Raw genomic sequence first — 21,250 nt, forward strand, 5'->3', positions numbered from 1 at the left:
ACAATGTCTTACTTTGAAAACTGCCCCACCTCAAAGTGAAATTTCTGTTATATTGAAAGAAAGTTCTGTTTATCCCTTTGTATCTTCTTTTTTTTTCAAATTTTTATTTCATTTTACGTTGTCAAGGTAGACTTAAATCCTTGCATGTAGAAGTGCGCATTTCTAAGGTTTAAAGACAGTCTTGTTGTACTATTAGTCCACTGTCAGTCATGCTGGTCCATCCAAACTATCAGTATAGTTGAATACCAAACAGTGCCCACTGTCGGTTTTCATGGAGAATTTGTCAGTGCACAGCGTTCATATAGCTAGGGAGCGCTTTTCTAGTTTATCCAAGGCTAGCAGCAGAACAGGCAACATCCGAAAGGACCTAAAGTGTTGACATTTTTGGCTACAAGTCACTCTTTTGGAACTGAATAACATGCGCCAAAATTATTTTCCATTCAATGAAGATTACCACCTGAATTCAGTCTCCACTCCTTAGAAATTTTTTCTCCAAAATTTGCCAATTACCATACTGATAAGTGAGGGATTAATCTGAAGCTAGCAGTACCTACGTAAGAGAATTTTCTCTAGTTTATAAATATCTTCATGTTCGAGCATCAAACTAACTGAATTAAAAAAAATTTCCTTCAACAGGGACGGGTATGCAAATTCCACCTGCTGCTGCAAACGCTCTGCAATTAGCAAACAATGCTATCGTCGGAATGATGGCTACAACTCCCACTCCAGCAGCTGCGGCTACGGCTGTGACGAATCCTCCCATTGCAACACAGTGTTTCTTATTAGCAAACATGTTCGATCCTTCAAAGTAAGTTGGACATTTTTTATATTCTTCGCTCTAGTTCAATTGAGGACACTGCACCAAGAACAGCCTATAACTGGAAACCGCGTTTTGAGAAAAACGCATTTAAAGTTTTGTTTTTGATGTACTGCGCAGACTTTTCTATGCAGGTACCCTGTTTTGGTGTTTTTGGGTGACCTAACCCTTCTATTGAAGGATGCCGGGTAGATTTTGCGATACATTTTGGGTTTACACTCTAATGTATTTAATTTAAAAAAGCGGTTTATAGGCCATTATTACGCCCAACAGTCATTTTGATGGCAATATGAAGTATTAATCATTTTATTCACGCATGATTAACGCAAAATGAAAGAATATCGATAGTGAGTAAAGAAAGGGGTAACTAGCACCTTATAGGCCCTTAAGTTTATAGGTCGTTCTTGCACCCATCGATCCAGAAGCCTGACTTAACTCGGAAAAAAAAGGTTTTTCGACCTCGAGCCGTTACCTATCTATATTCTATCGCTACCACAGCATAGTCCAGGGTACGTAGAATCCGAAAATCAGATGGGCGTAATAACGACCTGTACGCCTATAGGCTGTTCTTGGTGCGGTGTCCTCAATTATGAAACGATTTTCCCATATTTCCTGTAAAATCTCAAATCTGCTAAGAAAAAAGGGAGGTGTTTACATGTCGAGAGGGATGCATCTGTTCAGTCACCCCACTCTCAGCAACTGAAGTGCCGAAAGAAGATTCATCTAGCTCTGTGCAGCTCTGCATTAAAAGGCTGAACTGTATTTTCTCTAAAGCCGTTTTGTACCAGGGTGTCAAGCAATCAGAAAAACCAAAAAAGTCAAGGAAAGTTGAGAACTCCTGTGCAAGTGTGATATTTTGAATGACGTCGCAGCCCTTCGATAGTGAGCTTCTCAGTGCCCTGTACCCGTATTTTGTGCTAGGTTACGGTTATTTTTGTGTTCTTGTGACATGAAATGAAAGAGCTGGGAAAAGACCGGTAGCTGATCAATCCAAGGGCCAGAGAAAACCTGAAAAGTCTGAGAGAGAAAAGGGAAAGAAAATCCTGCTTGACACCCTAGGCATGTATGCGGCTAGTCTCACTTAAGTGCAGCATAACAAGAGGAAGGAAATAAATGCCTCCTCTTTGTAAAAATTACAGAAAATTAACTTTCCTAGACAACTTCAAACAGGCTAATTATAGAACTGGAAGGAACGATTTCCTTTTAATTTGCGAAGGACCCCGCACTATCCTAACGGGAATGTGTGCTTCTTTCGATTTCAAATTTTTTTATTGCCTGAAACTCGTCTATAAATGCTGATCAACAGTCTTCATTACGCTAACTTTCAACAATAAAAAAATTCGAAATCGAACAGGGCACACATCTACGTTATGAGTGTGCAGGATCCTTTTTAAGGTTTTAAGAGTCAAGGTAAAGATTCAAGTTTTTCAGGTAACTGGCTTTAAGCAACATATTAAGTTAATCAGTTAAATTAATGCGCGTAAGAGGAGAAAACCTAATTATACCTATCATTTTAATTCTCTCCTAAACTCACCAATTTCCTTTCTCTTTGATTTCGAATGTAGTGGAAATGTTTGATCAGTGGAAAGTAGTGCTTGACCTGATTTCCTCCTTCATCAGGGGCAAAGGCAATGAGACTAGCAGGTAATAATATCTCTCAAGTTGGAATTAATTTTCTTATTTTTTTGTGTGTTTTTCTCAGTGAAACCAACCCCAACTGGGATCAAGAAATAAGAGATGATGTGATCGAAGAGTGCAACAAGCATGGAGGCGTTCTTCACGTTTTTGTTGACAAAGCATCACCCCAAGGAAACGTCTACGTCAAATGCCCCACAATAAATACAGCAGTTGCCGCTGTTAATTCGCTGCACGGACGGTGGTTTGCGGGTAAGTTCTGCGATTTAATACTCTGATCTTTTTACTTTTTTAAAGAAAAGCCGTACAATGCTAAGGTCAATTTTTGCATGTTGTCTTGGAAATGCTACAATTAGCCGATTTTGAAGTTTAAGACCTGCTCAGAGTCTTGTTCTAAAACTGGACGTTAGGTCCAGAAGACGGTGCAAATTATTTATCAATAGCTCTTACCGTCGGCCTCAAAAGTGGAAGGTTGCAGTACATCTCGGACACTCTATCGTGTGCAAATTTTATCCCTGTTAGCTCATCAAAACTGAGATTTTCGTCTTGTTACCCTTGCATTGTCTGTTAATTTTTCATCGCGCTTGAACAGCTGGTATTTTTTTGTCTTTTCACAGGTTTAGATAAATATTCACCTGGTTTTGAAAAGTATAGTAATACCAATGCCTCGATTTATTGGATCTGATTTAATGGATTCCAATTTGGTGCTTTAACAGATCTATCTTCTTTTCCCTTCAAGAGCTTCAAGCTATTGGAATTAACAGGTCCCTCGATTTAACGATCTTAACGATTTACTCGATCAATTCATCTGTCCTGTGAAATCCAATAAATCGAAATCTCAATGTACACAGTAATGATACTGCCTCCTTAATGGGCGCGGAGTTACTAAACTTATGCTTAGAAAAATTCTTTGTATTTTAGTGGCAGACGCAGTTGATCTTTTCTCAATCACTTGATTGAACAGAAAATTTTCCGTCTTTTTTTCGTCTTTTCTAAAATGTGAGGAGTACTTTCACTGCCAACTGCAGCCTTTCAGATTTTAATATCGTAATTATTTTCCCATTTTTAACTCGGAATTTGTCATTATAACAGTGATATCTTATCATCTGTTTCGTTTTCTGTTACAGGAAGAGTGATCACCGCTGCGTATGTACCGGTTCTTAATTATAACAGTTTGTTCCCTGACACAGTCGCCTCAACACAGTTGTTGCTTCCAACTCGGAAAGGACAGTAATGCTAACGGTTTTGTTTCTCTCTATCTAGGTTTTAATGTTCAAAGTTTGTAAATTTATTGATCTGTGCATATATTTGTATAAAAATTTTATCCACAAGTTTTGTTTGAACACTTCGGTTTGGATCTTTGCTTATTTTTTCCGAATTTTTGTATATTGTTTCTGTACAAATAAACTTTTGTCTTTTGTTAAATTTCAATCGCTTTCCAATATTTTTCAAATTCCTACCCTCTAGTAACTTGCGAACCAAATGGTGTCAGTGGTTTTTTCAAGCGCATTAAATTATTTTTAGTTTAATAAATTTAATGAGAACAGAGTTTTTGGAAAAACTTTTGGTTACCCGACTAACCAGAAAGTACCAACCAAACTTGAATGGCTTGTTTAAATGCTCTAAAACGAGCTCTGATCTATTCATGGCTGAGCTAGGATAAACTTGAGATTTAGGAGCCCTTATTCAGGTTGGGACAGAGGTATTGAGTTTTAAAATCAATGTAATCCCTATTTTCACAAAATGTTTAATTTCTTTCATTAATGAAAGATGTGAAGAGAGAAACTTTCTGAAAACTGCAACATACTGTTGTAACTATTACTTGCTATTCGATGGACATTATCTTTCCACTTGTGTGGCAAGTTTGAGATGGTGACTTCAATTGAGGACCATGCCGGAAGAAGGGCTTATCTCGAGATGCGCCCTTTTTTCAACATTCGGCTTTTCTGATTCTATGTCGAATAGTGAAAGTATCCTCCAAGTTGGAGAAAAATCTGTCGATTCGTTAAGTGAATAATTGACTCGTAAAGTACACCGAATATACGACCCTCTTCGGTCCAACAAACTTTCCTTATTTACACATTTTGCCTTCCAAGATATGGATTTTTACCTGTTTTCTGGTAAAAAAAGTGTCACTTCCATTTTGTTCTCATAAAAAGGAATAGTTTTAGCCAAATAGAATGATTATTAATTCATTTTTATTCACTGTACATCACAGAACGTGAAATGTGAGAGTTATGATTCATTGCTCATTACATTAGTAGTGTTAGAAGTGCAGTTCGAAGCTTTTAGTTTCGGAGTTATAAGTTTATAAACAAATTCTCGTGACTCTATATATGATGTAAGATACAAGTATGCGATCATGAAATCTCCCAAATAGCCGCTGTGACACAGCGCAGCGTGGAAATTCCTATGTCAGCCACCTTACACGCGGGCGCGAACGTATCCTTCTCGAGAATGTTACGAAAAATATTAGAAAAATTTGGCAACATCGGACAAATCTTAAGTTTTTAATCAATAAAAGAGGAAATCTGTCTCATGAACAACTACAGAATATTCTACAAGGGTTTTTTTTTTTATGGAAAATGATTTCCCGACAAAGCGCTTGGGGGGTTGGAGAGAGTAGCGATCAGGGGGCGTACCTTATCTATGAGTTGATTAAATTTGGCACCAGTTTCAGATCAATAAATCTTAACAGACAAGAGTTTACAGAATTTCCATCAGATACTCTTGAAAAATGAAAAGAAAAGTTCTCTGTATGGGCATTTTTTTTTTTTTTGAATGATTAAATCGACGCATTTTCCATCATTGGGTGATGAAGGTTTGGCCATTGAAAAGTTCATTTTTAACGACTATGTATCAAATTATTAAGCAGCACTCGGTTCAAAGGTAACAGAAATTCCACAGTTTAAAAAGACAACCAAAGTAAAAACAATTTTAAAAAGAAACCGCTCTACGATTAAGGTTCATTTCTGGACAATTGGCAACACAGTATATCCCATACCGGGGGCGGCGGACAAGAGGTAATTGAAATTAGACAAACAGAATCTAATGTGTGCAATTCGTAACCAATTGAATGTTTGACCACCTTTGGAGACCCTTCAGACTCAATAAGGTGCAACAGCGAGTTATATCAGTTTTCAAACAAAAACAGTATGCACTTTTCTTATGTACGTGCAACCAGAAAAATTCAGTTTTTCCGCCAATAAACCTCCGATTTTAAAAAAAAAACTTTAGCTCGATAGAAAGCTGAAGAAATTCTGCAGAAACCGCTTTCTTTGATTTGCTTTAAATTAATTAGGTCACGAGATACAAAAGAAGGAAATCAACTTAATAGTGAATTTAGTGTCTTCAGCAATCATAAATGCGCCCGGGAAAAGCTGGGTTTCTCTACTATCAGTGACCTGATCTTAAAAAACTTTGGCATATTAGAATACTGAAATGTCTTTGCAGAAAGTCATTTCCCCGATTTTCTTCTTTTTCATTACTTTATGAGTTATCAAAGAAAAACGATCCTCTTCTTTTATCGTACATACAAGGATTTCGAAAGAAGGGTGAATCTCTGGCTTACTTTGTCCAATGATTACAGAGGGAAAATTATTTATTTTTTTAAAACTTTTAATGGATTTCAAAGCTGTAGGATCTAATTTAAGAGAATTGCCTTTGGTTTAACCACCCGCTGCATTTAATTTTTCGGGACACCATTTCAAATCTTCAGATGCGTTTTTCTAACAACGCTGAACTTAGTACATACGCCCTTTTTCCAGCATGGTCCTCAATTTAAATAGAAACTACGTGGGGCGACGCCACAAGTCAAATGTGACAAAAAATAAAATTTTCTAGTACTCACTTGCGGTGATATTTTTACTTACACACGACATATTTCGGAACAAAGTCCATCCTCAGTCGGAGTTCGCTGCCGACTGAGGATGAAATTTTAAGCTCCGAAACGCGTATTGTATACGTATTAATATCACAGCAACTCCTGAGAACCGGGAAAATTTTATTTTTCAATTTAAATTTTGATTATTTAACCATAGCCTTAGACAATAAAGAAAAATTTCACGGGTGTTAACTACAATAAAACGTTTAATGAATACAATACATACAAGAGAAAAAATAACAACAAAAATATTTTGACCAAAAGGGAACCGTAGTTCCAGGTGCTTCAATTTCCGATTTAATGAACAAAAGGAGTAAATGCAAAGCAACAAAATTCATGCGACCACAGTTATTACTTAGTTAATTAATATTGTTTACTGTTGGAGATAGAACACTGTACTTTTTTGTACTAGAAATAAAAATAACGACTGGGAAGTCCCTGTTTGACGGTCAAAAATTATAGCGTCCGTCAAGGCGCTTGTTTTGTTCGAGTATTAACTTGCATTTTTAGGTGAGACGATCAAAATCGATTTTTCAGTCATAAAACTGAAGATAAGGATACTTCTTGCACAAAAAAATTCAGGAAATCAGGTTTTGAAGGCAAACCAGTGACTTCGCAGTAAAGAAACTTAAATTACTCAATGATTCTCGCATTTTAACTCAGTAAAACAAAACAATGATCGTACATTTTCGAAGTTAAATACACCAATCAGTTCTCCTACCACAAAATTATTGATAACAAGTACTGAAGGTTTCAAATTAAAAAAATTCCCTCAAGTCACAAAATAGACTTAAAAAAATAGTGCAAATTTTAAAGTTGTGAAAGAAACAAATTTAGAGGTTAGTTCTAAACGATTCTGTTTAAAGCTATCCCAAACAGTTCTTGATTGCCAGACCTTTCTTGAAATAAACTTGACAACATTTTTGCAAGAAAATTATCTACTTAAAAGAAATACCATGGAGTAGCGACTTATCTGATGAATTTTTACAGTTACTTAACTTGATCATCAAGTTTTGAATGTAGCTTCCTTCTAAAGTTGAGAAGTTTCCTAATAACATCTCACAAAATCAGAAACTACATGCAAACATGGAAAAATTTCTTATCCCGGTAAATGCACCAATAATTCAGCAGAGGATCATTATTATTACCTCTATCATTATAAAAAAAGGACACAATACTTCTGGGTACATATCTGGAAAAAGAAGGTAGGTATGCTTAATCGAAAGAATACGAAGGTGGAATGAAGTTTTAAAAGATGGGAATATAGTTGTCGATTTTAGCGCGGTGTTTTTGAGCCACACATTCTGCTATCCAAACAATGTTTCGGCACTCCTGTTCTTTCAATTTCAAATATGAGTAGAAAACACCGAAATGGAATTGTTGAAGGAATGCAAAAACATTGAGCTTCACCTGAAAAAGAAAAGAACAATAAATGAGGACTGGAACTGGATGTAGAGCTTTAATGCCACCTCAGACTAAAATAATGCAGTGCTAGGATAGAGCAACAAAACTCCAATTAAAACCAAGTGTACGATCACAGTTTCGGCCATACAATAAAAAAAAAAAAAAAAAAAATCACAGTTTCGGCCATACAATAAAAAAAAAAAAAAAAAAAAAAAAAAGAAACATTGGCTGACTACATGACTGCTAAAGTTACGTTCATGAAATGAGCCTAAAATATTTTCAATCATCTCTCTTTCCAAAAAGATTTTATTATTTAACTTGAGACATTCTTCTGTCTCCACTACATGGTTTTGAAAGAGAAAGTGGATGATCAGAGCAACAATGCAGTACTTACTTCATGCTCAAAGAAACGGTCTTCCAAAGTTTTTTCTCCAGGATTGTTACCAACGCTTACAAAAAGAGCACTGTACTCCTAGAATAAAACACAACAATTAGTTAAATTCAGCACCTATCAGAGAAAAAGGACAGCTGTCTTAACAGGATAGTCACAACACAATTAAACAGCAAGATTCATAAGAAGAAACATTCTCATTGATATTGTGAAAAGTTGTTTTACAAGCATCACGTTTAACACACATCTCACATTTACTCACATCATTAAAATCTTTCTGGAAGAGTTGACCAGAGATACTGTTTAAAATTTTCGGCTGCTAATGCCGTCTTGGATTTTGCAGCATGTTAAGTTGGGTTCACTGCCGAGTGTGATCTGCTAATGAGGTCTAAAAAGGCCCAAACCGGTATAGATCTCTCGGCGTGACTCCAACTTAATATTCCAATGCAAACTGCCTGAGCTGAACACACTCTCCCCCCTCAGTTTTGTACTGGTACGCATTAGAGTTCAAAAAATTTAATTTTGACTCTAATATTAATTTTTGGAATTTCTTGGCTTTGTTTTTCCCGCGAAATGGTGTGGACCCAGCACCATTTCTCCACCTTGTTACGTACAGTTCGGGCCACTTCTTAGTGTGGGTTTTGTCTTTTTTTTTTTTTTTTTTTTTTTTTTTTCATTTAGATGTACAGAGGCTGGGTTCCAGGTTACTCTGTGCTCAAGCCTTGACACAAATTGAATAAAAGCATTTAATTGCCGTGACAAAAGCCTTCAGCAAAAAATCAAAAATATATATTTCCTCTGCATTTTGGTGGACAGGTATACAAAAGTGTATGTATTGCAGTACATAAACGTACTTACATACATCTTTTCTAAAAACTATTGGTGTAGTAAATTAACTACACAAAGTGGGTGTGTACTTCTGACTGAAATTATTGAATTAATTTCACAACCTTCTCTATACATTAATAGAACTATAACTTACTGCGTAGTATTCAGCCACTGCCTTCACTTGCTCATAATCATCTGCTCGAGCTAAGGCAGCCAATCCATCTGGATGTAGCTTTCCACAGCGAGGGTAGAGCTTGGCTCTGTCGTCTTTTGTCAACTCGGTACCGAAAGAATTGATGGTAATGATGATAGCACGCCGGTCAGCTTCAAACTGCAAAAAATAGTCATGTTTATCCGTTGCATGTTGATTCAGAGATAAACTTAAATCCCTCTCTGAGCTACTTCAAAGGATTGGCAAACAAAAGAAAAAATGACGCATCTTAAAGCAAAGAAAGCGAAGTGCATTTCGCTGATGAGCCCCACAAAGCTAGCATTTTTACATAATACAGGGCTTATCAGCAAGATGCTTCAAGATGCCTCGGATAACTTTAACAAGAGGAATGAATACTTACAAGAGTTGGGTGAAATACGTTTAAAAAAAAAAAAATTCATTTGCAGTTCCACTTGCCTGATATCTTGGTGAAAAAATTAAACGATACAGCTCACTTTCGGTTGTCAAAATTTTCGTTTCAAGCTCATTTAGACGATGCGCTTTCCAGAGAATTGTTAACATTTGATGCATTGTTTTCAAAATTACAAAACTATCGCTGAAGACCTTCTCTATGATACTTTTCAAGTAACGATGACACCCGTATGATTTTTTAATTAGGTATATCCAGCAAAGAACAATATTTTCCGTACACAAGTAAAAATTCAAGACTTACGCAGAATCTTGGAGCCAATATTATTAACTTTGAAAAGAGTTGCATCGGTATTCTTTGTTTAAAAATAATTAAAGATATTAAATATTTGCATAGACTTACTGATAAAATTTCACACATGGTATCTGCTGTTGTTCCTCCAAGCTTCTTACAGAATTCATAGAAGGCCTCTAAGTACGCTTTGTACAATGTGTTTCGGATGATTTCAATGTTCATCTCATCCAAATCTTGTTCACTGATGCAGTCAACAAAGAAAGGAGCTGAAAAATAACAAAAACATATTTGATAGACGGTGTCAACCCATTTTTAAATCGATCTTTTAGAGTCAAATATGTCCAATTTAGAGCGTTTGGTTGTACGTACACCATGCTACAGCATAGTAAAAGCACAAAATATAAAAGGAAAAATTAAAGTGCTTTGGAAATCATTAAATTTGACACAAAACCACCTTAATATTTACAAAACACGCATAATATTTTCCTTCAATACATACTTTTTGTTCATCAATTTCAATAAGAATAATCCATGCAGAGTGTGGAAACATTTCAAAATTATGAGTTGAAAAACGCTGACTCCGCGAGTTTAAATATTATAGCCAAACACAGAACGGAGCGGTGTGCTTCTAGCGCGAAACGCGCACTGGCGCCGACAAACCTACGGAGATACTTCAAGCATTGCGCAAATCTTGAAGTATCCGTCTAGGTTTGTAGACGCCAATGCGCGCTTAGCGCTGGCCGGCCGCAGCGTGCCGAGGCCCCTCAAGCAACTATTTCACAACAGTAGTGTTGCACAGTATCACACGCACTTGAAGGTGCTCCAACATATTAAGAATGACAGGGATCCTTTAAGAGTACGGAGCTTAAAATAAATCAAAATACGACGGCACAAAAAGAGAGCGGTTGTCCAAAAACTTACTAAGTCCTGGCATCCGTATTTAATAACATTTAGCATAAATTTTGAATTTCATTGGAGAAAAAGTGACTCGATCGATAGGGGCAGCAACATTCTTGCTAATTTTTGGTTATACTTGATTAAAAATAGTACCTAATGGAGTGTCGACAAGAACAGCATTGTACAGCTCTGCAGGTGTTGTGGCGACTGTGATGGCCTCCATCTGGACAAAACTACCAAGAGGATGGCATTTTGGAATTAACTCAGAAATTGGACGCTGATGAAGGGTGCCAGTTATCAGTAAAATTATGTTATCAATCATGTAACTGTATCTGAAAAAAAAAAAATGATCGCCGACAGATAAATATTTTTGGAATACTATGGATGCTAATTGTAGTTTACAAATAAAAAGATCTGAGGGACAAATTGAAGATCTAGAAGAAGATACAATTAAATAAAGTATTCCACTTCAGTTTCCTCATCATATGAGAAAAGAGGGAGGCAACGTAGAAAAAATATTTTACGCAAAATGAATTAAGGTGCAAGGGGTCATTCATAAAATACATACTTAACACTCTAGGGAAGGAGGGGGTTGAGGAGAGCGTCACATCATTTCGTGTACACAAGTTGAAGGATAGGGACTTACGTTGTGAGAGCCTCATGAGAGGGAGGGGTTGTTAAAAAATCTAAACTGCAGCATTGCATATGTAATGAACGGCCCCTGAGAAATTTTTAGAAGAAAATGGTATTGAGAAGAGAGGAAAAGGAGGGTGAACTTATGAGTTTCTTGACTGGGAATTCAATCACAAGAGGCTCATGGTGACTAACAAAATGAAGGTCCCAATTCCACTAAAATTTTCCTTATGGGCCAAAGCGTCAAAATACAAGTCTTGAGACAAACCGAAAAAAAAGTGTCATTTGACGAGGGTGTACATTCAATCTTTTGAGTCCAGTTACAGGAGCTATTCTTCAGACATTCACAATTTCTGGGCTTAAAAGATTGAGCGCAAATCCAACAGCATAGTTATTCCGGTTTTTCTCAAAACTTGGATTTTGGCGCTTAGGCCCTCTAGTAAGAAAACATCAATTCAATTGTGAACATGAGCTATTCCCAACTTTAGCAGGGTTAGATAATTTCTCATGCATGAGTTCTTTGAGCTGTCCTAAAAGCTTTAGTTTAGTACCATTGAGAAGATTCTTACGTGATATAATCCAAGAATGTTGATAGTGGCTCTACAGCTTGATTTCGCATGTGTTGAAATTCGATTACCAGCTTTTCCCGAAGTTTATCATCGATGACAGAGACAGCCAATGGACTGGGCTCATTGGCGAGAAAACTGCCATAGTCTGTACCTTGCAAATGCAGCTTTAAATCTGAAAGAGAGAGGAGATATTATGAACTTAAGGTCAATACTGTCCTGTAGTTTAGGTCTGGGACAGTCTACAATGCACTCCCTCACTACCTAGAAGCATTTGGCTGAACTTTAAGTTTTGGATAGAGAGATCACACAGTGGGTATCCAATTCATTTAACTAAACTAGTCCTTCGTCACTGAGAAAAGAAGGGCAGTAGATATCAATGGTGAAACTAGCAAACCTTACATTGATAGTGATTGCCCTGTTTCAAAATTCCGCCCCCAAGTGCTTAATTTTATCGGCTAGACAGTTTAGGACAACATTTTAAGAGAACATTCTTGCAAGGACAAAGCAAACTGCATGGATTCAACAATATAGCAATAATTAGATCCTTAAAACAATAGATTGTGATGGAAACTCTGCAATGATCTTGTCGCAGTATTTAGTTCACGCCCTGAAGTTACATGATCACTAGTACTGCAGCAAGAGCAAGACTAATGCATCCAGTGAGTATATGATATCGTTAAATAGTCAATTCTTTTGCGCCTCTCAATGATTGAGTCCATACGCTCCAATTCTGATGTGTAATTTCCTTCAGAGGTTTGTGTTAGCTCTTATCATACGTTCAGTGTATGACCATAGATGAATCAATACCGAGGGGTTCAGATGTAACCATCGAAAATAAGGTTGACTACTTGTGATGCATGTATAAAAGTCATAAATGCGACATAAAATTCCACCCAAAAGTTTGGAATTAAGAGTAATTATCGCATAAAACAGAGAAAATGCTGTTATCACTAACCTTCAAGAGTTTCACATTGAACCAAATTCAAGTAGTCTGTTTGGGTCAATATTCCACACTTAAATCCTCGGCACAAACCCTCCAAATATCCATTGTCGATATTAAATGAGGCACCCATCATTCCAAGAAAATTTTACACCAAAAATTAACAAAACGTCCACAATCTCAGGATGGGATGGGCTTTAGCGAGCCTGTTTTGTTGATCTTTCTCACAGATGACAGCGATCACGTGACTTTTCAAGGTGACGTCATGAAAGTTACCAGGTGTCCGTCAAGATTAGCTTGAAAAGAACTCGTTTTTGAGAGGTACAAGATTAATGAAAATCAAAAGTAAAGGACGATGCAAAGTTATCAGAAGCGTAACTCATCATTAAACGATCAATTTGGAAGCCAATTTCTAATTCCCGCGAAATCCAGGCTCTGGTTATATTTCATTGAAATATGTGTCAATTTGGAAGAAAGGCAACACTGATACCGCGAAACTTTCTTCAATTTAAAAATCATCGTACCCTCGTTCCCAGTTATTTCACTGCGGAGGACGTTCTTCTAACTTGATTTATCACGAAGTTGCCTACTTTTTATACAATTCATTTTGATTTAAGTGGAAAAATAGCCATTCATCATTTGTGTATAATTTTTCAACACAATAAAAAACAGGAATTCTTTAGAGGTTCCGTAGTAGAACAAACGAAACCAAGAGAGTGAGATTCAAAATACAACTATGCCTATGCACAGTTGTTCCTTCTCACATTCTTTTTACTGATTTTACTGACTGAAGGATGGACGGAAAAAAGAAAAAAGAAAAAAAAGAGGCTCGAATGATTTTAAACGGAGTTACACTATCTGGTGATTAAAAAAATATTTTATTCCAGGATAGTAAGGCTGTGCATGTGTGATGAACCCATGGGTACGGGCCTGCTGGTGCGTGTAAGATAAGTAGATATATACATTTGGAACAAAAATAGTCAACTGCCAGAAAAAAATCAAAATATTACATACCGATTGCTCTTTGAGCGCAACAGTTGTACAAGTTATTATGCTGGTTTATCATCTATTTTTGGCAGGGATATTTTGCAAAGTTAAATTTTGAATGAATGGTCAAAGATGTAAATAAGACACATTAAAACAAGCAATGAGTTGTTCACTGAGGTATTTTATTGCAATGCTCCAATCATAACAAAGAACATTACACATAGAAAGAAAACAGTGCACTTAGATCCCGATAGGTACTGAAAAATATCACTTGCCATGTTGTCTCCTTGAAAACTGGAAACCAAGTAATGATGTACTTATAAAAAAAAAAAATTACTATTGACAGTTACATGAATTATTGGCTTGTAAAGTAACATGAATTCTTGCCGATGAAAATAAAAAGAAAACAGTTAATAGAAACATGCGTAACTCCAACTGATCAGAAAAAGTTTCATTTCAATCGGGTTGGCTAGCAAGTGGTGCTTTGTCTTTTTTAAGTGAGTACATTCACTATATTATTTTCCAGATTACCTGTAGGTAATCTGCTAAACAAGGCCTGGATATGCATAAATAAGTCAATGAGATGGAATTTTTTGAAAGGCAGGATAATGTCCAGAATGTTACCTACAATATTTCTTCATACAGTAGAAAATTCAGTTCAAGCTACTGGAAATGTATGCAACATACATGATTTAGGTACTTAATTTTAGGGACTTTTGGTTCAAGATACTCAAAATGTCTGCTTACATCTGCTTACTGAATTTTCACATGGCTTTTCATGCACAAGAGACTATTTCTTTTTCCTTCCATTTTACCAGGCGTTCTTTTAGCTGGAGTTGACTACACTCTAAGCCCCTGCCAGAAGTGAGATAGAAGCGAGTCATAAAAAATAATCATTTTTGGATATTAGAAGATAAGAGAAATGAATTCCGCAAACTTCATTGGAGGTTATGGTAAAATTAAAAAATTGTGAGAACATTCACTTTTGTTAGCTTTTGTAATTCTTTTCGATTTTTTCTAATAACATTTCTAATCGATACTTCATAACTGGTTGTCCTTTTTTAGTTTTCTTACTTAGTTTCTTGTATTTTTCAGTTTTTTTCTGTTTATATTTGTTGAGGGCTTCTTTCATTTCTTGTTTCCTTTTAATGGCTGCCTCCCTTTGCTTTTTTTGTTCTTCTTTGACCTTTTCGTACTCCTTTTGTGCCAACTGATATGCGCTGAGTCTGGAAATGGTGAAAAGGGTTAGCAGACAAATAGATTAACTTTGAAAAAGAACAAGAAGATTAGATGACCCCAAAGCTATGAAACTAACAAAAATTCAGAGGGGATTTTGAGCCTCAGGTATCTCATGAAGGCACCAAAGACCTTTGGTAAGAATCTGAGATTATCTTACTTAAATTGAAAGGAGAGATTCAAATTAGTTTATCATCTACATATCTCATACTTTGATCACTTAATTTTTGTTTCCAGGATACTGAGAAACACACTTTCTGAGACTTGTTTTCTTTTAAAAGTCTCAAGAACTATCTTAACCAATAAGTCTCGTTTCCGGAGTCATCTTAACCTGTTAATATTTGATTTATGTTTCAGTGTTAAGAGCTGGAAAATACCGAATGCTTCCCAGGAAAACGCAAAGATAAATTATTATTAACAAGGTAATATTGTCTAAATGAGATTTTTAGGGAAAAAAAAAAACTAAATAAGAACTGTAACACAATTTTTTGTAAGAAACAGAAAACAGAATTTTCTTCTTATAAAGTGAACGCCTTGAGATAGTGTTACTATAGCGATTAGAAGTCTCAGCATCCCTCTTGTTTCTTACATGAAATAACCAAAATAACATTTTCCCATTCATGTGTGAGATCTCTAGGATTGCTGTATTTAGGGGGTACAGTTGCTTAGACAAAAAATATTCTTATGCTTTAAATTTACCAAAACTGATCGTTCCTTACCAATTTTTTTCCCCTGTGCCAATGGCTCTTCCTCCCAAAATGGCAAAAATTTCAAGGAGAATTCCTCATTATAGGAAACAATGAATGTTTCTGAACAACAAGCGGAGACAGAATATTGAGGAAAAGGGTGCTTTAAATTTTTCAAAAAAATCAAAATGTTTAGAACAAAATGACAAACCTTTCTTCTTTCTCGTTTCTGCTCGTGTTAGGTTTAGATTGAGGTAATTGAATTTTTTCTTTCTTCAGTTCCTTATGGTACTTCTGGATAGCAGCTTTCCTCTTCTCCTCTTCGAATTTTTGAACTGAAAAAAATAAATAAATAAATAAAAGAATAACACCAGGGGTACAGAAAGCTCCAAGCTTCTCCCCAAATTCAATTGACCTGCCCTCATTTTTGACCATGATTCTTGGTCAGCTTCCTCAGAGGAAATTTAACAGCACTGCCATACAATTTTATTTGTATCAACCACCATTCATAGAGACTGGCCACTACTCGTGCCCGATCTTGCAGGGCGCACCCTGCTCAATTTGGCACAAGGCTGGAGAGGATTTCGTCACCTTCCAGGCAAAGTATCACAAGCGCCATGCGACGTTAAAAAATTTCCGCCGCCATTTTATTTTTTTACAGAGAAATTGTTCAACGAAGCTGTCCGAAAATTTCACTGAATTTTCTTTGTGCTGCCGATAATATTTAGTGAAATTTCCAAACAGATTCAACCAACAATTTCTCAGTAAAGAAATAAAATGGCGGCGGAAATTTTTAAACGTCGCATGGCGCTCGTGATACTTTGCCTGGAAGGTGACGATTTATGTTTCCGCTGGTTGCCTTCAAATTATACTACCCATCCAGAAAGTAAAGTCTCCAGTAGATTTATCACAGACAGTTACTACTGAGAAAAAGCCACTCTTGCAGAGTACCTACTCGTGAGAGTGATGAAACTTCCGTTTAACTTTTGGATTTACTTTTCCACGTGACTGCAATTGAAATCTGAGTAATTTTGGAGTCAAAATCCAAAATAACATGGAGGAAGCAAACAATCCTCTGATTTACCTTTCCATTTAGTACTGTACTGTTTCTGCCGCCACTCTTTTTTGTTGAATGTCTTTTTCCCTGCAATAGTGCCAGGGTCTGTTTCTGGGTTGGATTGCTTTTGAGGAGCCATTTGGATTCTGAAAAATGAAAACAGTACATTAAGATAGTTGACATTTTTACTCTAAAACGAGTATAAAACAATGAACAGTTCCTATAGTACAGCTCCTATTGTACTTTTACAAATTACAATTACTCTAACAGTTAAACAGCTTACAATTGGCACAGAATATTTTGCTGACCCAGAAGAAAAATGGTGGAAGCTTTCAAGAAATTATGAGGACTGGACCAATGAGTACAATTAGAGTCGCAATGTACTGGAGCGCAGATGAAGTCACTTTTTGATACCGTTTTGTCCAGGACTTCTGAGACTAGTGTGCGGCGATTAGCGGCACTGTATCTGCGGGGTCCGCTCAGAAAATACAGGTATAAAATTTATCTCATTAAAACCAGAAGTTCCGTACATTTTTTAATTAGTTATGATATTGGTCAATATAATTTGCCAAAATTCGCGAAAATAGCTATTGATTTAAGATAATAAATCCCAAAAACCCCTCATAGTCCGCGATTCTCTCATAAGCTGCCGTGTTGCAAAATGCCGTCGGGTTCACACTTTCCAGCGAACAAGGGGCTGGAAATGGCCCGTTCATGGATTGACTTCATTGGCACTCCAGTACATTGCGACTCTATTGTACTCTATGGACTGGACTTCCGAAGAAAAAATAAAGTATGATAGAGGTGTCGTCAGCTAAGTAGACGGTTGTTTACTTTCGATTTGCAGGCGTTTTCGTGTATGACTACCGCATCTTCCATGCTTCTCAATTTCTTAATTAGCACTGGATGATAACATGTTATCAATACTTACATTGATATTTGATGATGGTGAATTCGATCGATAAGTTTAGACTTGTATTATGCACTTGAACTTCTTGTTTCAAATTTCATTACGAAAAAATCCTGGAAATTCCTTTAATTAATGCTTGCTCCTGCTTTAATTTTACGATTCCCTTGCCTTGCCAAAAGCAAAACAAGATTCTAACCTCAAAACAGCGGCACGAATACTAATCCACAGGGAGAAAGACTGAGGAAGGAACACTATCGCGCAGCCCATAGACCAGCGCGCGCCTCTCTTATACGCCACTAGGAGCGCAAGAGTGCCTCATGCAGTGTTGCCATATCGCCTCCCGTTCAAGGCACTAATCGTCACGAGTGTTCCGACCACAGATGATTGGGGAGGAGAGAAAGGGAGGAAGTTGGGGATTGGGAGGGGGAAGAGTACTTTCTACTACATTATTTTCTTCATTTACCTTGCCAGCCTATGCCAGCCTAAAAAATTCAACACACCAAACTTCACGAAAATTGGCGTGAAACACTCTCAATATATGCAAAACGAGAAATGCTGGTCCTTTTTCCCGGACCTGTTTCCAAAAAAGATCCATCGAGCTCTAAAAGGGCGACTCGGCAATACGTTAAATGAGCCAAGAGATCCGGAGTTATAAATGCGATTTAAAAAAATTCAACACACCAAACTTCGTGAAACACTCTCAAGATATGTGAGACGAGAAATGCTGGTCCTTTTTTCTGGACCTATTCCCAAGAAGGGCCCAGCGAGCTCCAAAAGGGCGACTCGGCAATACATTAAATGAGCCAAGAGATCCGGCGTTAAAAATGCGATTTAATTATCTAGATGAGCAGTTTTCTAACATTTTATGTTTAAAATTTTCTATTAGAATGTCGAGCGTGATACAGAGCACTATAGCGTACATAATTCAGCTTGGTTTTGTTCTTAGATTCAGAATAAATTGGGTCCTGTAGTATGGAGTTGTAAAGTTTTTTGTGATCAATAAGTGAGAAATGTGAAGGAGAAATGCCATTGATGCGGAGTATTAGTTCTGGTCTCGAACGTCACTTCCTCAGTGCGCGTTCACAGTTAAAATGTGTTCGATTCTGGTCCTCTAATTTCTCAGTTTTAGTGCGAGAAAATGCTGTTTTTCCACTCTGATCCCAACGCTCTCCAGCTTTGGACGGACTGCGTTTCATTACTGTGTAAGTAAAAAAACCTCTTTTCATTCCTCAGACTTTTTCTTTATTTTCTAAACTGCAAGAAACAAAATTACAAGATACACTCCTGTTCAAAAAGTCAAAGTCCAGCATGGAAAGAACTCATAAATTGACGGTGTAAGTCGGCAATCACATAACTTGGTTTGCGACGTTGCAGACTTCCTGTCATACTATATTTCTTAAACAGAAAACTTCTCAATGGTAATTTTTTGAAACTGCCGTGATTTTTCTTCTCTGTGCGAAAAAAATTCTGCAAAAACTTCAAGGAATGATGTCAATTTGTTCTCCTTCAAAAAAATAACATTTAAGTGGAGATTTTCAGACACCGCAAACGAGATATGTGATTGCCGACTTACCCTGTCGAAATGTTACTATAATCTTTGTCAATTACTCCACCTACTGGAAGTTTAAAAGATTCTTCATCGAGTCAATTAAAGACTCAAGGGAAATGTTGAATGATCACCTGCCTAAAATACCCAATGAAATTCATCTTTTCATGTGAAGAATATTAAAATTGTTACCCAAAAGAGTTCCTTGTTTGTTCACAGAGGCTGTACAATCGGCAGATGGTAAAATTTTTTTTAATCATCCGCAATTGTTCATGTTCACAATCATCTGTCTGTTCCTGCACTGAAGTGCCCCCCATCTTTTCAAGCACAGCGTTTCGATAGCATGTCAGTAGAAGACCTCTTTTCATTCCTCAGACTTTTTCTCTACTTTCTAAACTGCAAGAAACAAAATTACAAAATAAAATCCTGTTCAAAAATTACAAGTCTAACAAGGAAACAACCCACAAATATTACTGTAATTATTGTTAATTACTCCACGTACTGACAGTTCTAACGATTCTTCATTAAGTCAATTGAAGACTCAATAGAAGTGTTGAGCAAACACCATATCAGGTGTCTGCTGTAAATAACTATTGGAATGCATCTCGGCATTCAGCATTCTACCTTCCCCTTACAATTGATGGCGACACCTTTGCAGGAATAAAACCAATTTTTTAGGATCCTAATTAACTTTTTAAACAGGCATTTTGGCGCATTCAATTTTGGTATGTCAACTTTTTTAGGCGCCACATTGGCCCAGTCCTGTAATTTTAAGGTTTGCCTGTAGAAGGCAGAGCACTGTCTTCACTAGGAAAATACAATGATTTTTTTTCTAAGTATCTAATGTGTTCACAGAAAATGCATTTTTGGCGAACTGAAGATGATCCCACAATCATGATATGTGTAATTAAATCTTCAATGTTGTGTGTTAAACTTGTCAACCTCTAGTGATGCTCAACATTGTTTATCTAATGATCAGTTTCTGTCACATCACTTATCAAGAGTGTGTCACCATTGCCTTCACAGTAATATTTGATTGCGTTGTAAAATGAAAAAAAATCTCATCAATTAAAGCCTTCTAAAATCTTGCTCATATCTTGCCTTTTGTCACTCAGTTTTGTTTCCTAATAGCTAAGAATATCATTCCATGTCCATATGAACCGTAGACAATGATCGTTCAAATTTATCCTGAAAGTCATGTATGACTTTAAAAATTCAAAAGTGCAAACTAGGAAAAAGAGAATAAGTCATAATATGCTACAGCATAAGTTCTATCTTTTAATGCACTAACTAACTATGTCTTCAATTCCATTTAATAAATTCTCTAGATAGCAAATTGATCTGCTGGGACAGACCTCATTTTCAAAGTTAGTAAGGGCATGTACAATTTCTTTTGAAATTTTCAAAAATGAAACATTCGGTCTGCTACCGCAGTGATCTCTCAAAATATCCCTCTGTATATAATGCCTGCCTAATTTCCTGAATAAGGAAGTCATGAATGCCTGAATTTTGCATTTAAGGCTCAAAATTTAGGGTACCAATGAAGATCCGAGCTCAGCAGTAATCAGTTCGTCTGAACTATTTGACTGAATTCGATGTAAATCTTTGTTAAGAAAACTCAAATTTACAAAATGTCAACTGCTGACACCCATATTTAGCTGCTAAATTCATCATGTGAGGCAGGCATATCAGTGTGAGTAAATTGAGTTAGGCCGGAATCACACGCTGAATTTGGCAGCTGAATATGGAAGTCAACTGTCATTGCTCAACAGCTGAAATTTCGCAAATTCGACTTATTTCCATCCAGATGTGTATCGAATCTATTCCAGTAGTTCAGACGAATCTGACATTATCCGATGGTCGCTTAGATTCGTTGCTGAATTTAGCGTGACACACGCAAAATTCAGGCATCATACTGATGACTCCTACATTCAAGCCACATTCAGCTTGTGATTG

The 21,250-nt window shown here is 36.6% G+C and overlaps 3 protein-coding genes across 6 annotated transcripts in view; 1 reads left to right on the forward strand and 2 right to left on the reverse strand.

Moving 5' to 3' along the window:
- The window catches only part of Caper (RNA-binding protein 39-like protein Caper), a 66,535-nt gene extending 62,652 nt beyond the window's left edge, over positions 1-3,883 (forward strand). For all 3 annotated transcript variants that reach the window (XM_072303480.1, XM_019047894.2, XM_072303479.1), the window contains 3 exons: positions 637-808; positions 2,520-2,704; positions 3,580-3,883. In XM_072303480.1, the coding sequence (XP_072159581.1) occupies positions 637-808; positions 2,520-2,704; positions 3,580-3,686 (464 nt within the window). In that variant the 3' untranslated portion in view covers positions 3,687-3,883. The remainder of the gene's footprint in view (positions 1-636; positions 809-2,519; positions 2,705-3,579) is intronic.
- A 2,640-nt stretch (positions 3,884-6,523) lies between these two features.
- Positions 6,524-13,129, reverse strand: VhaAC39-1 (V-type proton ATPase subunit VhaAC39-1). The gene is made up of 7 exons (XM_019047897.2): positions 12,888-13,129; positions 11,933-12,104; positions 10,884-11,062; positions 9,942-10,099; positions 9,113-9,289; positions 8,134-8,211; positions 6,524-7,745 (listed from the first exon to the last, which is right to left on the reverse strand). The coding sequence occupies exons 1-7, from the start codon at positions 13,006-13,008 to the stop codon at positions 7,584-7,586; spliced, it is 1,047 nt and encodes a 348-aa protein (XP_018903442.1). The 5' UTR covers positions 13,009-13,129; the 3' UTR covers positions 6,524-7,583.
- Positions 13,130-14,020: 891 nt separating this feature from the next.
- Positions 14,021-19,638, reverse strand: LOC109034645 (uncharacterized). Of its 2 annotated transcripts, none has more exons than XM_019047895.2 (4): positions 19,487-19,638; positions 16,866-16,984; positions 15,993-16,116; positions 14,021-15,085 (listed from the first exon to the last, which is right to left on the reverse strand). In XM_019047895.2, the coding sequence occupies exons 1-4, from the start codon at positions 19,609-19,611 to the stop codon at positions 14,848-14,850; spliced, it is 606 nt and encodes a 201-aa protein (XP_018903440.2). In that variant the 5' UTR covers positions 19,612-19,638; the 3' UTR covers positions 14,021-14,847. The 2 variants fall into 2 exon arrangements, with proteins under 2 accessions (XP_018903440.2, XP_018903441.1); XM_019047896.2 differs by lacking the exon at positions 19,487-19,638 and adding an exon at positions 17,770-17,952.
- Between the last annotated feature and the right edge of the window lie 1,612 nt (positions 19,639-21,250).

Source organism: Bemisia tabaci, chromosome 8 (genome assembly GCF_918797505.1).
Source record: "Bemisia tabaci chromosome 8, PGI_BMITA_v3".
Lineage (NCBI taxonomy): Eukaryota > Metazoa > Arthropoda > Insecta > Hemiptera > Aleyrodidae > Bemisia > Bemisia tabaci.

What these genes read in the sequence shown, in the direction of transcription:
- VhaAC39-1 (XM_019047897.2), bottom strand. Translation starts at nt 13,008, where the DNA reads ATGATGGGTGCCTCATTTAATATCGACAATGGATATTTGGAGGGTTTG. An exon ending in CCATGTGTGAAATTTTATCA is followed by an intron (nt 9,290 to 9,941) that starts GTAAGTCTATGC and finishes TATTTTTTGCAG; the next exon opens with TTTGAAGCTGACCGGCGTGC. An exon ending in CAGTGGCTGAATACTACGCA is followed by an intron (nt 8,212 to 9,112) that starts GTAAGTTATAGT and finishes GTTTTATTCTAG; the next exon opens with GAGTACAGTGCTCTTTTTGT.
- LOC109034645 (XM_019047895.2), bottom strand. Translation starts at nt 19,611, where the DNA reads ATGGGGGGCACTTCAGTGCAGGAACAGACAGATGATTGTGAACATGAA. An exon ending in CAAACAAGGAACTCTTTTGG is followed by an intron (nt 16,985 to 19,486) that starts GTAACAATTTTA and finishes TTCATTTTTCAG; the next exon opens with AATCCAAATGGCTCCTCAAA. An exon ending in GTACAGTACTAAATGGAAAG is followed by an intron (nt 16,117 to 16,865) that starts GTAAATCAGAGG and finishes TATTTTTTTCAG; the next exon opens with TTCAAAAATTCGAAGAGGAG.